The 17,901-nt window shown below is 39.7% G+C and overlaps 1 protein-coding gene across 14 annotated transcripts in view; it reads right to left on the bottom strand.

Annotated features, from left to right (window-relative positions):
• The window catches only part of DST (dystonin), a 469,472-nt gene that overhangs the window by 334,776 nt on the left and 116,795 nt on the right, over positions 1 to 17,901 (bottom strand). For 3 of the 14 annotated variants that reach the window (XM_082731251.1, XM_082731250.1, XM_082731249.1), the window contains exon 1: positions 15,974 to 16,751. The exons of 8 other annotated variants lie outside the window; for them this stretch is intronic. In XM_082731251.1, coding sequence (XP_082587377.1) covers positions 15,974 to 16,064 — 91 coding nt within the window. In that variant the 5' untranslated portion in view covers positions 16,065 to 16,751. Of the gene's footprint in view, positions 1 to 15,973; positions 16,752 to 17,901 lie in introns of those variants that run through there. 3 more of the 14 variants (XM_082731246.1, XM_082731260.1, XM_082731259.1) reach the window with 2 other exon arrangements.

Raw genomic sequence — 17,901 nt, forward strand, 5'->3', positions numbered from 1 at the left:
TATATTTTTTAATTTAAAAAATGGTAAAAAAAAATATTGATAGACAATATACACTGACATTTTGTAGTTAATCTAGAATAATTAAAATATCTAACATTAGATCTATTTTTTTAAGTTTAATAAATACATACAACAGGAGCATTCCTATTGGAAATACACTTTCCAAATCACATCCTTCCCAATTACATACTTAGCTGCTGTTATCATAGAGGGAACTGAGGCCACTGGAACACCCAGAAGGAACATATATGAGCAGGGAAGGAGCTGGAGAGAGGTAAAATATATGGAAGGAAACCCAAAGGATGAGGAATAGAGAGAGTCGGGCCACCATTCATCTAAAAACCTCTATCTCCCAGCTCCCCAGAAATACCAAGTGATAAGCTTCCTCTCCTTTTTTTTCTATTATTTTCCTTCTCTCACACATATGGTATGTGTACCTTGCACAAATACCATATGCCCATTTGAGGTGTGAGCAAACTTTCCATCCCTTCCACTGCCACTCCTACCTACTCTCTAAATGTATTAGAATTGAGGTCGCATAGCATCATATTCTCCTCTTTTCAATCCTGGTCCACAGCAGAAGGGAAGGATCCAGATTCCAGCCAATCCTCAGAATGCAGGTTATGGGGAAGGGGTAAATAATGGGGGTGCTCTGTGGCCCCAATCCACCAGGAAACAGCCAAATATCCACATGCTGATAAAAAAGCTGCAGCAAAATTGGCACTGGACCTTTCAAGATGAAGGAATATTGTAATTGCATATTATAATTCCAATTTACTTTAACCCAAATCTATTTCTTAAAGCCTCAGAACACTGATGAGCCCACTGCACACAATTTACCTTCACTGACATAACACTGGTCCCTCAAATATATAACCATAAGGGGTGCCTGGCTGGCTCAGTCAGAAAAGCATGCGACTCTTAATCTCAGGGTTGTGAGTTCAAGCCCCATGTTGGGTGTAGAGATTACTTAAATATATAAGAACTTAAAAAAAAATCAAATCTAACACTGAAATTCAGCATTCTTTCTGCTTGTTTAGAATGCCATTATGGTTTCAGCTATTGCTTCACTTCCTCCACTCATTCCTTCTGTATTATTTTCCTTACTAATGCTCTTGCAAGCCAAGGCTTTTTCATTATGTAACTTAGGTTCAGCCACTGAAAGCATCCCTTCTACGTACCAGAAAATAAAAAAGGAGACCAAGGAACATGGAGAACAGGAAAGCAGGAGACCTCAGCTTCATTCTTGCTTCTCCATGTGCTGGTCCTACTTCTCTGGACATAAGTTTTCTCGAAGAGAAAATGAGAGGACAGAAAATCAGCCACTTAGTGTGTCTACCTTTTCCATTCCGATTCTCAAAGGTGGGTACGTAAGAAAGTAGAATTCAAGTTAGATGCAGAACTATCCAATATCTCTGTTACCTTGGGAGGCAGGGAAGAACAAGGGAAGGGAAAAAACAAATCTAGGCAACTTAAGCAATGGCCCAGAATGAAGATGCTTCAAAACTGAACACCACAATCCTTAGTCCTAAGGCTGCAGCTCCACCTTAGATCCCAAAAATGGTCAACGAGGACCTGTTTGTTCACATTCATTACTAAAGTGAAGCATTAAAAGTACCGTGAAAGAAATTTTCCATTTAACCAGAGATGGAAGAAGGAGGCTCAAAGGACACAACATTTAGGCCTTTCCTCAAAATCAGATATTGGGGCGAGGTGGGGGGGGCACCTAGGTGGCTCAAACAGTTGAGCATCTGCCTTAGGCTCAGGTCACGATCCCAGAGTCCTAGCATCAAGCCCCACCTCAGGCTCCCTGCTCAACAGGGAGTTTGCTTCTCACTCTCCCTCTGCCCTCCCCCTGCTCAAGCTCCCTCTCCCTCTCTCTAATAAAATCTTTTAAAAAATAATATGTGATTATCATTTAACTAAAAATAAAAGAAACACGACCTAGCCATGCAAGAACAATACATAGTGACACAACAGGTAACAATTTAAAAACGCCCAAAAAGAGCTCATTTGTACACATCTAAAGACACCAAGTTTACATATCATTAATGCATATGATGAGAATGAAAAAAAACTTGTAAAAATATGAATTTCTTCCAAACATTCTACTTCAAACATTACAGATAAACCTAATCCTCCAAAGTACTGCTTAATTCTGTACCATAAATAAACGTAATCATGTAGATTAATACAAGTAATCAAATACAAATGCAATCAATTTCAACCTATATCAGAAGCCCTGAAGGCATTTAAAAAAGGTTTGCAGGGGTGCCTGACTAGTTCAGTCGGTAGAGCACAACTCAGAGTTGTGAGTTCAAGCCCCATGTTGAGCTGGGAGCCTACTTAAAAAACAACCAAACAAACAAACAAAAAAAGGTTTCAAAGGAATCAATAATGGTTTTTGAAAAAAAAATTAAAACTGTGATTGTGGTGATAATTTCAAAAATTAAAAAAGAAACCAATGCCATAAACAGTAAATGGAAAATATGTCAGAAAGTGATATCAAGGATAAACAGATCATATCAATACAAAGTGATACGTTCCAACTCAACAAAAACATCAAAGACAGTGCTCAAAAGCTCCTCAGGGCTATCGATACAGGTTGAAGTTGATTGCATTTGTATTTCATTACTTGTGCTAATCTTCAAGACTACTGTTTATTAATGTGTCTATTACCTTAAGGATCTAACATGCTTGCTGGCACACAAAAGCACTCAATAAATGCTTTCTAAATGAATAAATGATGAATTAATTCATTAAAGCCAGTATTATAGGATGGAAAGAAATCTTGGTGACTATTCATGTTAATTTATAAATCCATCCAAGTCTAGTTAGTTAGCAAAAGAGTCAAGAATGGAAACCAGATTCCTGATTATTAGTCTTTGCTTCCTTTACTATTGTTGAATTTCTAAAATTCAGAGTGACTGGAATTTTTAAGTCAAAGATAGATACATAAATAGATATAGATATATAGGGCCAGATAGATAGATAGATACCTCAAGAATCCACTCAATCATTAATCAGGCAGTACCTTAGAAACAGTTAATTGATAAGTGACTTAAATAGTCCAGGATTTCTTTCTTATCTTGAAAACTTTTATTTCTTAAGTTTATAACATCAAAAGATATCAACGTAATAATATTCACCAACACCCAGCCAGATACAAAACTGATTAAAAGGTTTCATGACATTGTTTATTCCACTACATAATGGAATACATGTATCAATCATTTAAAAATGTTTTGAAGTAATATTTAATGGCATTAGAACATGCCATGTTATATTAAATGAATAAGCAGGATACAGAACTTTACAGTGATCCAAATTTTTAAATGTTCTGTATTAAGGAAAAAAGAGAAATGGAAAAAGATAAGGAACTATGTCTGAAGATTAAATATTTGGATAACAGAGCTACCTATTATTTTTTATTCATATTTTGCACATTTGTTTATTTTCCAAAAATGTTAGTGAGTTTGTATCAAATTTTTCATTCACATTCCCCCAAGTACTTACACAGTTCTTCCTTTTCCACTGAGTACTACAGAAATTACACCTTTAGTCAATAGGATAGTTCTTCTGTTGAAATGTTAAACTCTGGGGGTGCCTGGGTGGCTCAATGGGTTAAAGCCTCTGCCTTCAGCTCAGGTCATGATCCCGGGGTCCTGGGATCAAGCCCCGCATCAGGCTCTCTGCTCAGCAGCGAGCCTGCTTCCCTTCCTCTCTCTGCCTGCCTCTGCCTCTGATCTTGGTCTGTCAAATAAATAAATAAAATCTTTAAAAAAAAAAAAAAGAAATGTTAAATTCTAATTTTAAAATCTGCTTCTATTAACAATGGAAATAAAGGATAATGGAAGTTTTCTCTCAAGTAACTAAATTCTCAACAGCCAGCAATAGAATTTCTCACTAAAGTTTATGGTTTCTGCACAGCACAAAACCATGTTAAACAAAAAGTTTATGGATTACGGATAGCCCAAACTTACATTAAATAAAAGGTAAACCAAAATATGAACATCTATCAATCCCAGAATATATTCAGTGGCCATCCTAAAAATGAAATTTGCTTGGTTAACATTAAAGTACTGATTAAATCAATATGATAATACTTTCCCTACAATGTAGAGTGAATGAAACATGTGGTCATATTGCCCAGATGAAATGGTAACGCAAAGAAAACCCTCTGCTGACACCATCCACCCCACTTACAAACACCCCTATTGAAATTCTGCTTTCCTTCAAATAGCGCACACCCTGCTAATAAAACCCTTGGATGCTCATATCCTCCTCTTTTGTGGCACTACTTATAATGAGTAGAGCTGGTCCACCCTCTTCATCAAACTGTGCTCTTTGGGAGGCTATAGTCTTATAGCTCTATGTTCCTCTTCCTTCTGCAGGTCCTAGTTCCTCTGCACATTTTTTAATCATATGATCAATAGATATTTAGAATTAGGGGCTCCTGGGTGGCTCAGTGAAGCGGCTGCCTTTAGATCAGGTCAAGGTCTCAGGATCCTGGGTTTGAGCCCCAAGTCTGCCTCCCTGCTCAGCAGGAAGCCTGGTTCTCCCTTTGCTCTCACCACCCCACCTCCTCCCCAACCCCCACACCCCTCCCAAACTCCCACCCCTGGCTCATGCTCTCTCTCTCTCTCAAATAAATAAATAAAATCTTTAAGCATAATTAAATATTTAGAATTCAACCACATATTCCAATTTGGTCATTTCCAATTTCTCCTGGCCCCAAACGCTTCGTGCCTTCCCAGTTCTTAAAAGTATACACTGATTACAAAATGTGATGAAGATGGGGGAGACTGTATGTTAATGGTGATTTGTTCACTTCAAGCATGGAATCAATTAATTCCTGATTAGAAATATGAAGCTGGAAACAATGCAGCTTGAATGTTTTCAAAGAAATGTTAATAACAAAAGTATTTCATTCTATTTATTATTTTAATTCTACTGAGGCCAAATTTAAATTTCTACATAGTGTTCTAAATGGAAAATGATGGAGACTAAGTTAAGAACATCTGTTTTTCCACAAGGAAAGCACACTATCCTTGCATTTTGCTTTCTGTAACTTAAAATTCTTCAATACTTCCTTCACTCCCTCCAAAATTTTTCAAAGAAAAAATATAGACTACAAATTATATATAGCAGCTAAAAGTTATTGCTTCTGAGATTGCCTTAAAGATAAAGTCACATTGCAAATACCTTCATAACCATAAGTCCTCACTTAATGGGGATTATAAAATCCACACTGTACACAAAATCAAACTCTGAACAAACTTCACTCAGTTTTTTTCCTACTGTTTTCAATATTCTCTAGTTTCTGATATGTAGATCACAGAAGGAACCACCAAATACTTTCATCATTCACCTTCTTTCCCCTAACAAAGGTAGTCAGTAGTGTTCCAGCATTCATAAATGTTCAATGTGTGGCTCTTCTGAAATGAGCTGAAGGAAAAAATCAGGTAATCTTGTTCTCCCTCTTAACTCATGTGATTTTAAAAAACTCAAACATGATCACTTTGGTAAAAGCACTGCCTTCAGTCTAAGAGACAAAAGTAAAACTTTATGTTCTTAGATATTATATACATATACCATCATACCTAGACCATAATCAAATTGCCATAACAAAAACTCACTTAAAAAAAGATTAAAACCAACAACTAGCTATCTAACCCTACTTCTGATTACATTTTAAGTAAGTAATCCAATATCCTAAGAGTTTAACTTTCACATGTTTTTCAGGACATGGACTACTAATTTCAGTTTATCCTTAAAATAGAACAGTTCGAATAATTTTAGACTCAAGTGCTAAAGGCATCATAGCTGCCAATGAGCTGGATCCCTGAATCGCAGCGGCAGCACATGCAGAGACTAAGCAAACTGTCAGAGAGCTAAACCCTGAGCTACCGCGTGCAATCCCACAAAGCAGCTACAAGAGTCAATGCATGTACCCAAAACAAAGCAGTACTTAAAAACAGTATGACCAGATGAAAGAAAATAATCAGGGCCTTGGGGCGCCTGGGTGGCTCAGTGGGTTAAGCCTCTGCCTTTAGCTCGGGTCATGGTCTCAGGGTCCTGGGATCGAGCCCCACATCAGGCTCTCTGCTCAGTGGAAAGCCTGCTTCCCCCTCTCTCTGACTGCCTCTCTGCCTACTTGTGATCTCTCTGTCAAATAAATAGATAAAATCTCTAAAAATAATAATAATAATAATCAGGGCCTTATTTAAACAACATAATATGCAATGGTTTAAAAGTGTCTAAAGGAGGTACCAGTATAAAAAATTAACCATTTGCAAAACACATATCTGATAAAAGACTATTACCTGAAACATAAAAAGAATTCTTAAAACTCAACAATAAGAAAATAAACAATCCAATTAAAAAGTACGCAATGGGCACCTGGGTGGCTCCTCTGGTTAAGTGTCCAGCTCTTGTTTCCGCTCAGGTCATGACCTCAGCGTTGTGGGATCAAGCCCCGTGTTGGGTTCTGTGCTCAGTGGACAGTCTGCTTGAGATTCTCCCCCTCTCCCTCTCCATCTGCCCCACCCTGATAGCATTCTCTCAGTCTGTCTCAAATTAATTAATTAATTTTGAAAATGTGGCCAAAAGATCTGCATAGACACCCCACCAAAACAGAGATACGATGGCAAATAAGCATATAAAAAGATGTTCCACGTCATGTTGTTACACTACACACCTATTAAAATGATTAAAATCCAAAACACTGCCAATACCCACTCATGAGGATGCATCATTCTCATGCACCGCTCTCACTCATCGCTGGTGGGAATGCAAAATGGTACAGCCACTTTGGAAGACAGTTTAGCAGTTTATTACAAGATAAACAAAGCCTTACCAGATGATCCAACAGTTGTACTCCTAGATATTTACCCAAATGAGCTGGAAACGTATGTCCATACAAAACCTTGCACACAACTGTTTATAGCAGTTATATTCATAACTGAAAAAACTGAATGCAAGCAAGATGTCCTTCAATAGATGAGTGGATAAACAGAATGTGGTACATCCAAACAATGGAATATTATTCAGCAATAAAAGAAATGAGCTATGAGTATGAGACCATGAAGGGATCCAGGGGAACCTTAAGTGCCTATTATCAAGTGAAAGAATCCAGTGTGAAAAGGCTGCAAACAATATGATTCCAACTATATAATATTCTGGAAAAGGCAAAACTATGGAGACAGTAAAAAGAACAGTCGTTGCCAGAGGTTTAGGGACGGTAGGAGATGAATAGGTAGAACGCAGAGGATTTGGGGGCAGAGATACAATTCTGTATGATACTGTAATGGTAAACCCATGATATATGTGTTTGTCAAATCCCATAGAATTGTACAACACAGTGAACCCTAATGTAAACTATGGATATGAGTTAGTAATAAAATATCAATATTGGTTTATCAATTATGATAAACATACCACACCAATGCAAGATCAAAAGGGGAAACTGTGAAGGGAGGGGAGAGAGTATATGGGAACTCTGTACTTTCTGCCCAATTTTTCTATGAAACTAAAACTACTCTCATAGTCTATTCACTCAAAAAAGTAAAAATAAAAAAGACTACTGGCCTAAGAGGAGCCAGAGGATTTGAGTTCTTGGGTCTACCTCATTCACTGATGGTCCATGTAATCTCTATTGCTCAAAATACTTCCTATGCAGTACTCTATCCTACCATCATGCACCCAGAGGTCGACCTGATGCATCATACCTCACTGGCTTAATAAAGGTAGTAAAAGAGGGCGCCAAGTAATAGTATTTCATACCAAGAATTAAGAATACAAATTGTTGGGGCGCTTGGGTGGCTCAGTGGGTTAAGCCGCTGCCTTCGGCTCAGGTCATGATCTCAGGGTCCTGGGATCGAGTCCCGCATCGGGCTCTGTGCTCAGCGGGGAGCCTGCTTCCTTCTCTCTCTCTCTCTGCCTGCCTCTCAGTGTACTTGTAATTTCTCTCTGTCAAATAAATAAATAAAATATTAAAAAAAAAAAAAAGAATACAAATTGTTACACTGGCATGGCCAGATGGGGAACTCTGACACTGAAAATAAGGGCATGTTTTAATTCACTGGGACAATAGTATCTTTGTATAATGACTTTAATACCAGGATTCACTGAGAAATATTTTCACCCACTAGAGAAAAATCAGGACTTTGTCAATTCCCTTTGACGATTCTTTCCAGGAAACATTTCAGGCATGTATCAAAGTGGCCACATTCACTGGTGACATTTAAAAAACTTAATTCTTTTCAAAAACTCCTCGACCAAAATATACACTGAAAATGTTCACACTAAAATTTTATTTTCCTTTCATGGATATCTAATAATTAGAATTTATACTCCAGCTAAGATATAAAAGTTCAAGCTCCAAACTCTATTTAACACTTGAATTGAAATAAATCCCTATACACTTTTAAACTATTAATTTTAATTTCATGAATCCATTTAACACATCTCAAGCAGTCGTTGTATTAATCAAAAATCATAATCCTAATAAAAAATATTCATAAAAGCAATTTCTGCAACATTTACCAGTCAGTGTAACAAAATTCAAAATATATAGTTTATGTCAAAAAATTATCTATAGTTTATGTCAAATATACACTTTCTGTTCAAATGCCACAGACACCACTGATAGCTATATGATCTCAGGAAAATTAATTTCTCTAAGATTCAATTTTCATATTAGTAAAATGGTAGTAGTTGTAGCCAAGATAAAGAGTTATGAGGGTTAGAAATGATACATACATAATTCATTCACAATACCCAGCACTGTCCAGTATATAAGTAGGTGTATAAAAGCTGAACCCATAAACAAAGATGGCTTAGAACTTACATGATCATATAACCACTGAACTCCTTATATACCAAACAAAACTGACTCTACAAATCTCAAGTTTATGTAATGGAAAAAAGTGGCAAATGAAAAAAATTACTGAAATACACTGAAAGATTTGTTTTTTAATCATTTACAGTTCCTTCTACAAAAGATCTTAAACTAGTAATTTTATTTGCTTAAAGAAAACAAAATCTCTGCTCTAAGATACTACAAATCCTGTTCAGAGGATTCCCAGTAAGGTTGATAAGCTATTATTTAAGGAGCCCTACATTAACTAGAACATTCTAGTTTTCTAGGTCATACTACTTGCTGTATTTCCAGTGTCAAGAAAACAGCATTCATTCCATTTCATTACCAAAGAAGGCCTAATAATAGTTAATATTAAAAATTTATTTCAAAAGCATTTTCTAATAAACACACTACAAATCTTTTTTACACAAATTAAAAAGAAAATACTTCAAACTTCTTCAATATAACTTCAACAATGGAAGCCACTGCACCCCTTCCTGTCCCACACTCAAAACCAACCAATTAGCCATCCTGTCAATTTCTACCATTTCTCCTGAATCAGCCTTCTACTCCAAGCACCATAATTTTACAATGGCCTCTTAACCTGTTTCCCTGCTTCCTGAATCTTCCTTTCCACTCAATACTCCATACCTTTACCAGAGTTATCTCTCTAAACACTATTTTCATTGGTAACACCCCACTGAAGATCATCAGGGGTCCCTTCCCTACCTATAGAATAAAGCCAAAACTTGATCCTCAGTGTGGCATTCAAGGCTCTTTTCCATCTGGTCCAACATTATCCTCCGTATTTACCCATTTCCATCTTCCTACAACCTCTATGCACTGCCATCTCTAAAACTTACTATGCAACTTTAGCCAAACATTCAAACTGGATTCTCTGTCTATGCTAATGAAATGGTACAGTCACACTAGTCTCTTCTCTCAAGCTTTCCTCCCTGGGACCTTCACCTTCTCACAGGGTAAAATCCCATTTGACCCCAAGTACATAACTTTACACAACACCCAAACCAAGCAGAATTATTTGCTTCCTCTTCCGAAAGTGATTAAGAATAGGTTGAAAAATGGGCGCCTGGGTGGCTCAGTGGGTTAAGCCGCTGCCTTCGGCTCAGGTCATGATCTCAGGGTCCTGGGATCGAGGCCTGCATCGGGCACTCTGCTCAGCAGGGAGCCTGCTTCCTTCTCTCTCTCTCTCTGCCTGCCTCTCCATCTACTTGTGATTTCTCTCTGTCAAATAAATAAATAAAATCTTTAAAAAAAAAAAAAAAAAGAATAGGTTGAAAAATAACAGGAAATAAAATTGCATTAAGGAAATAAACCAAAAAATAAATAAAATCCTTATTTGATCTCTAACAGAAATAATGATATACTTCAGCAGATATCTGCCTAAAATTACTCTTTGGAAACACGTAGCCTTGACCCCTAACTTAGTAAGAGCTGAGAAATGGACACCAAAGTCTTTCTTTTTCAAAAGCCATTATAGACAGAAAAGTCCCATGTAATAGAACCACCCGACTTTCTTTGTAATGAATAAGAAAGACTAAACATTCTAAACTACGAATCTTCTTACTTAATTTTTTCATCAGACATAGACAGCCAGATATCTTATACATTTTTATTCTTAGTTGTGGAACTAAAACAGAAAGGAACATATGACAGCCTCTTTTTGTCACCTCTATAGCTTCGGATGTTTTTACAGGCTCCAATTTCATGAAGACACTTTGGGCAAACAGTCCAGCTCCCCAAAGAGCCAGGCTCCTGGGCTCACATGACCCAAACACAAAAACACAGACGTTTCTTTGCCTGACTACAGAATAACCATAGAACAATAAATTGTTCCCATTGCCTCTCCTTCCATGTCATTTATTTTATTGCCTACAATCGTTCCTGAGCCAGATAATAAGAGCCTCCAAATTGCTCAAATAAAAAATTTTCAAAAGCATAAAGCTTTTTTAAAGTCTCTGAGCAAATAAATGTTGAGATAACTACAAAAGTCTAAGTCAGAACAAAAGAAACTAAAGAAGCATCAGTCTGCTCTTTGGGTTCAAAGTTAAATTCGCTAACAATATCTAATAACTGCTTACATTCCTAGATGGATATATGTTCCTTACAGTATGAAGCAACAAGTAAATTCTTCAGCCAATTTAAATCCTAATTATTTGGGAAGAAATTACTTTTAAACCCATGGTGTAACATTATAAAACATCCAACCGTGTCATATTGAAAATCCTCACAGATTTCCATGGATCTTTCAGATATTCTCTTACACTTTAGCAAAGTCAAATATACTGTGTTAGGGATGTTAATCTGTGTCCAAACTTAAACCTTCTACTTCCAGGGCAGATACTTTACCTCTGTGTGCTAGACACTGCTGGTTGCAAATAACCATTTTGCCTGACTCTTTAACCAAGAGAACTTCAACCCTGTTCAAATGTTCATAGTTGCTATGTAGACAGCAGTGGCCCCTTTAACAGTTCTGGCCAATGAGATATTAGCGAGAGTTGCTGGGTGGGCTTCTAAAAAACCTCTTTAAAAGGAGGCTAACTCAACTAGTTTTCACCTTCTGTCCTTTGTCCTTGCAATTCTCCTTCTTCTCTCTCTCTCTCTTTTTTTTTTTTTTTTAAATATTTTATTTACTGGGGCTCCTGGGTGGCTCAGTCATTAAGCATCTGCCTTCAGCTCAGGTCATGATCCCAGGGTCCCGGGCTGGAACCCCGCATAGTCCTCCCCACTCTGCAGAAAGCCTGCTTCTCCTTCTTCCACTCCTCCTGCTTGTGTTCCCTCTCTCACTGTGTCTTCCTCTGTCAAATAAATAAATTAAATATTAAAACTTAATAATAATAAAGATTTTATTGATCTATTTATTTATTTATTTATGGGGGGAGGGGAGCAGAGGGAGAAAAACAGGCAGATTCCACTCTCAGCACAGAGCACCAGGCAGGACTCCATCCCACATCCCTGAGATCATGATCTGAGCTGAAATCAAGAGTTGGATACTTAACCAACGGAGCCACCCAGGCACCCCTGCAATTCTCCTTCTTCCATCTGGAAGTAAGACACAATGGCTGAATAGGAACAGCCATCTTGTGATGAGAGAAAGACATCTCAGTGGCTGAGCGGCCACTGAGAATCGGCTAAACAGCAATACAGAAGTTCGGGTCCCACAAATAAAAGTACCCTGCAATCCTGGTCTGCCTACCTGCCTACCACATCTTCTCAGTACCTGAGACAAAGAAACACTCTCATCTATTTTCTGTTACAAACAACCAAATACAACCTTAGCTAACATTGATTTCCAGACTAAGCCCACTTCATTTGTTAAAAGAAAAAGCCCAAACGAATGCTGTTATAACTTGCAGCACTACAGTGCTATCATGATGCCGCACAGTTAAAGTTCACTTATTACACAACTGACAAGTACATTAAGCCATGAGCAGAGCATGAGCAGATGAAATCTGAAATAAAGTTTTTGTAAAATCCTGGAAGCCAAGTGAAAACCACTGAGCAAGACCTTCCAAGACTACACAGTATGAAGCAGGGGGAAGTTCCAGAAAACTTTACAATCCAACTTTCAATCCAAATGGCACCAGAGTCGGCTCACACAACAAAATGACAGGATTTTTTCCAACCACACATCTATGCAGGCCATAAAACTGAAGTGAAGATGAAAACTACAGGTGTAGTGGTTCTCAGTCCCTTCAGTCACCAAGCACATAGGCAGAATTACATAGCCCTGAGAGAAGAGGTTAAAGCAATTACTCAAAGTTTCCATGGAAAACAAACAAACAAGCAAAAAAAATAAAAATAAAAAAAATAATTTTTGCCTTTCTTTCAAAATAATCAAAGGGGATTTTTCAGTGATGTTCTAGATAAGTAAAAAATCTGCCACTCACCTTTCACAGAGAATGATAGTGAAACATTTTTTACAGCTGTCTGAGGACAACTGCTTGATTTCCAGATCAATAGGAAAAGATCCAGTTTTTTGGGCTGAAATAATTTGCCTTCTTTCTAAATTAGGCTAAAATGTATAAAATAAAATTTATTGGGTTCACATTAATGATGTCATTTTCACACTTAACAACCTTTTCAAAAAGTGTTGAGAAAATTAAATCTTCCAATGACAGAATTAAGTAGCAGAATTTCAGATTCAGGTGAGAGCTAATATTAATAATATAAAAATGTATAATTAATCAAGATAACAGTATACAGGTGAGTTTCCTTATACTGTCCCCCCAAAAAAACAAGAGGAATCATTCTGTCCTCTGTGCTAAGCTAAACATGTTTCATATTACATAGTAAATACACTGGATAATCTAATATATATATATATGAAAGCCACTGACATGGGCAGTTTCTAGCATAAACAATAAGTAAATGTGTCTTATTTGTAAATAAGTGCCTTTATTCACCCTGACTGCGCTATTAGCTGAAGTAATGTGATGTTTTTTTAATCAGACATCCTGAATATTCCGGCTATGAGTATATCTTATAAGCAAGAGAACTACAATATGAATCAGAGCACGGCACTCTTCTCTGCAACAAACAGCTCTTTCTGTGTTGTTCTAATTCATCGAATGTCTGTTTTCACTCAGAAGTAAAGGACCAAAGCAAGACATAAGAACAGACCACATCATAAACAACTGGGGCTCACTAACTTGGTACTACTCAGTTTTCTACAACTGGGTTGTAAGTCCTCGCACAGGCCATCTGAGGACTAAGCCTAACAAAACTCTCAGCTTCTAAATCCAATACTCATAACTGCTGACAGTATAGATTATTATAATTCTACGTTTCTGACAACAGACAAATTTTGAATTTGTTCCAGCTGACTCCACCACTTACACTATTCAACAGCTGGGGCATATGATAACTTGGCAACCTGATAATACTCTAGCTGAATGCAAACTCATTCTGTAACCAAGGAACTTTGTCAGAAATAAAAATCCAAATAACCTCTCTTAAGTTCAAATGGGAATGTGAAATGTTTGAACAATGCATGATTTCAGAAAATGAGCGACTGTACTTTGAAAGTTTAGTGAACTGACACTCCCTATTCAAAGCCTACAATTCTTTCCTGATTAGATCAGCCCCCATAGCAAGTCATCACGGTTAATAAGCACTATAGTGAAGTCATCGTATTGGATACTGATGGGAAATCATAACTGGCTTCAAAACAAACTGGGAAACAAAAAAAAAAAAAAAAAAACTGGGAAACAATGAGTTTTCCAGGTCCCCAGCTTTACGTATAATACACTGGCCAATACTCTTACTTTCCTTTCCAAAACTAAATGAAACATACGACATCTATAAAGCCAAGCACAAACTGATGACCTAAGCATTTTAAGACCACAAAGAAAATGAAGGTAACATTGCTCACTTTTTCAGTGAAATTTGGGACTGTAGGTTTGAAAGAGTATATGCTATAATTAAAATGAAGTGTAGTGAGAAATGCAATGGCCTTTGGATCTTTTTCTTTTATTTCCAAAGGCAAAGAGAAACAAGCTTTTAAAGAATGCTTGCTTCTGCAAGACAAGTCAAAGCAACAATTATCGTTTTCAAAGTCACCTGAAATCACCCATACATCACTGAGGTAAAACTTGATGAGACAAAAATTCACACAGCAGTAATTTTTTTCTAAAGTATGAAAAAACTTCCAGACGTTTTTGCTTCTGGATTTTAAACAGCACAGGTGTGTAGTCTTCAATAAGGTTTGTTAATCTGCATTGCAATATTTTTCATTTTTCACGTTCTGGAGAAAACTGATTGAAAACCTTATTTTAAAATGTAAAGACAGAAATAAATATGAATGTATTACACACGCAACATAAATGCGACCGATGTGCTTTAGCCTAAAATATCAATGCACTTGCTCAGTGGCAATGTTATACACAATAGAGTCTTGGCACAAAGGAATTCTGATTGCGCTGTTTACAAATTCAACATGGATTAAAAGAATGTCAATAACAAAACATGTTCTAGAAAGAGATAAAATACATTTCTGGGTAGACTGTGAGCATTTTGGAAATTTGGAATTTAGTTGTTCAATTCAGGATTTTATATTTCTACTTTCTGCTAATAGAAAAGTAGCAATGCATGCCATTTTTAACCATATAACCCTCCATTCAATTTGCAGATATAGTTTCTTAAGACCAAAGCAAGTGTTCGAAAGATACAAAATCCTCTGAATCCAAGCTATGAATCCGGCCACTCTTCACTATTAATATATCAAGGGTCTGTCAGTAACCCTGGGTGGGGAGTGTTTTGGTCTCCTTACTGTGTCTCTTGTCTGTACATACTGAAAAATGATTTCCAGAGACAAAAAGGCTCTTTAAGATGAGACGATGCACTTTGTCTAACACTATATTTAACTATAAAGTCAAAGTAAACAATACTAAAATATAAAAAATTTATCAGGTTGGCACAGAATTTCCCAAACATAAATAGGCAGAAAAGCATTTCAAAATATACTGCTTTACATTTAAATTTACAACAGACTCACTGACTTAAGGCTTTCATCCATCACACAATCAAGTAATTTTTATGATGCATAAGAATAGGCATATACTCACAAACCACAAACTTTTTTCAAATAAAATCATTCTAAGAAAAATGATTTGGGGATGCTCTCAGTGGTGACACCGAAGAACCTTTTTTTTTTTTTTTTTTTTTTTTTTTTTAAATTTAAGAACCCAAGAACCTTTTTTTGTAGGGTTAACCAACACCCCATGCAAAGCAAGAGCAGCAATGCCTTAGTAATCCAGTGGAGAATTAACCGGCAGCCACCCTCCTAGGAAGAATTATGATTATTCATAGTACTTAAGAGCTTCTACAAGGGAGAGAAAATGCAATGTGCTTGAAACCCAAACCCCTTCCCCCCACTCCAAGGGCGTCTCCGGACCATCGCCCACCCCCACCACTCTCTCTGAGTTGTGGTCACTAAATCCTATCCAAAAAACCCTGGTCCATTCCCAAGACTGGCCCAGACACCTGTTTACCTGTGCCCAAGCAGTAGTGGCTCTGGTTAAGCAAAGATAACGGTTACCGGGCTGGTGCGTGCTAAGCCCCGCCGCCGGAGCCCGGGGCACCACATACCTTTGTACCTCTCCAGAACATCCTCGTAGGCCTGGAGGTACTCCTGCTCCTCCACGTACAGGTAAGCAGCTGGCGAGAGATACCCCGCCATACTGAAGTTTATCTAAGCGATGACTGGCCAATTCCCCTTTCCCCCTCCTAACCCCAGAGACTATCGTAGTCAGCAAGACGCAGCCTTGAGAACTGGAAAAGCGGAAGGAGCGGCGGGCTGGGGGAGAGCGCTGAAGCCGGAGACGCAGAGCCAGGGGCGCGAGGGGGCGGTGGGCGCCGGAGCCGGCAGAGGAAACGCCCAGGCCCCCTGGCGGGCTGCGGGTGCGGGGCCGCCGCTCCGGGGAGCCAGAGTCCCTCTCAGGTTTCAGCAGCAGCAAATCTCGGCGAGCCCGGGGGCGGCGACAAGCAGCGCCACGCCACGCGGAGGAGCCTGGAGCCCAGTGGTGACGGGCGAAGGGTGGCGGGCGCCGGGACCCTCTGCGGGCAGCACGGCCGTCGCCCTGGCCCTGCGCTGGGCGCCTGCTGAGGGCCCGGCTGAGGCCGCGGCGGCGGTGCCGAAGGACGGGCGCGCTGCCTCCGCCCGGGATGCTGCGCGGCGCATCTGCGGCATTTCCTGGCCGCCGCGCCGCAGACACTCGCCCGCGCCCCCGGAGAGAGGGAGGCGGGAGGGCGGAGGGCGGAAGGGAGGGGGCAAGCGCGGCGGTCAGCGCCCGGGCTGGCTGGGCTCCGACCCTGCCGCGGCTCGGCCCCTCCCTCCCCAGGCAGGGCCGGGCGCCCCGGGGCCCCCTCTCCGGCCCGCCCACCCGGGTCGATCTCACGGCCAAGCACGCCCACCCCCGGACACTGGCCGGCCTGCCCGGATCCCCAAGGGTGAGGTTTCTATTTGGGACCCACAACAGGTGCCTGGGAAACAAAGCCGCAGATCGCGGTCACCGACGAGCGCGGCAGCCCCCCCACCGCGTCCCCCCGCCCCCCCCCCAACCAAATGGGTTGAGCAGTCGGAGGTCTCCCCCGGGAAGGGATGACAGGGGCAGGAGTGGAAAATACTCTTCGACCCTGCTTATGGCACGGAGGGACTCAGGTCACTCAGTGCCGCACGGGGCGGGGAGGGACCAGTGACCCTTCCCGGGGCACATCTCGGGGGCGGGGCGGCGCGCCTCTGCAGGTGGCCCCGCGCGTCAGGGCCTGACAGCCTGGAAGCCACTGCGCCTGCGCGCCCGGCGGACCAGCCCTCAGTCCCTCCCTTCCGCCCCCCAGAGCCAGCCCGAGCATCTGCCGCGGCGCTCCTGGGAGGCGGCCACAGCGGGTTAGCTCTCAGTGCCTCCAGCTTACTTTGTCCCCTCCCTCCTGCTCTTTACCCATTATTCATTCCACACAGTACTGGTATCTTCTGAATTTGAACAAAATGGACACAATTCCCTTAACTTTGGAATGTCATATACTAAAGTGGTGAGTTTTAAGGATCCAAGAACCATTTGGTACTCAGACGCGTACATAGATGTTTAAGAGTACTGACTGAAGTCAGCATCCTGCCTCCTTACTAACTGTGTGACATGGCCAAGTTACTTACCCTCTCTGGCCTCTCTTCATCAGTAAAATGGGGTTAATGGTGCCTACCTTATAAGTCTGTGGCTTTATACATGTTAGCTATAATTATTAATAGATAAATCAATGCGTTGTTGACCATCTGACTTGACAGTTTCATCTTTTGCCCACATCTTCCCTCCCTATTTCTTTCTTTCATATGTACTGACCTTTTGTCCTTGATGAGTTTTTTTTCCCCTTTCAATGTTGTGAATCTGGACCATTTTTCATTAACTCTTAGATGGGGATAAGTACTAAAAACTGTACACTCCTGGAAAAAACTTACTTGAGTTAGAGCTGGAAATCTTTACTTCTCCTGAACAACTGGCCTACTTTTGTTATCCCAAAGCAAA

The sequence above is a fragment of the Mustela nivalis genome (genome assembly GCF_964662115.1).
Source record: "Mustela nivalis genome assembly, chromosome: 5".
NCBI lineage: Eukaryota > Metazoa > Chordata > Mammalia > Carnivora > Mustelidae > Mustela > Mustela nivalis.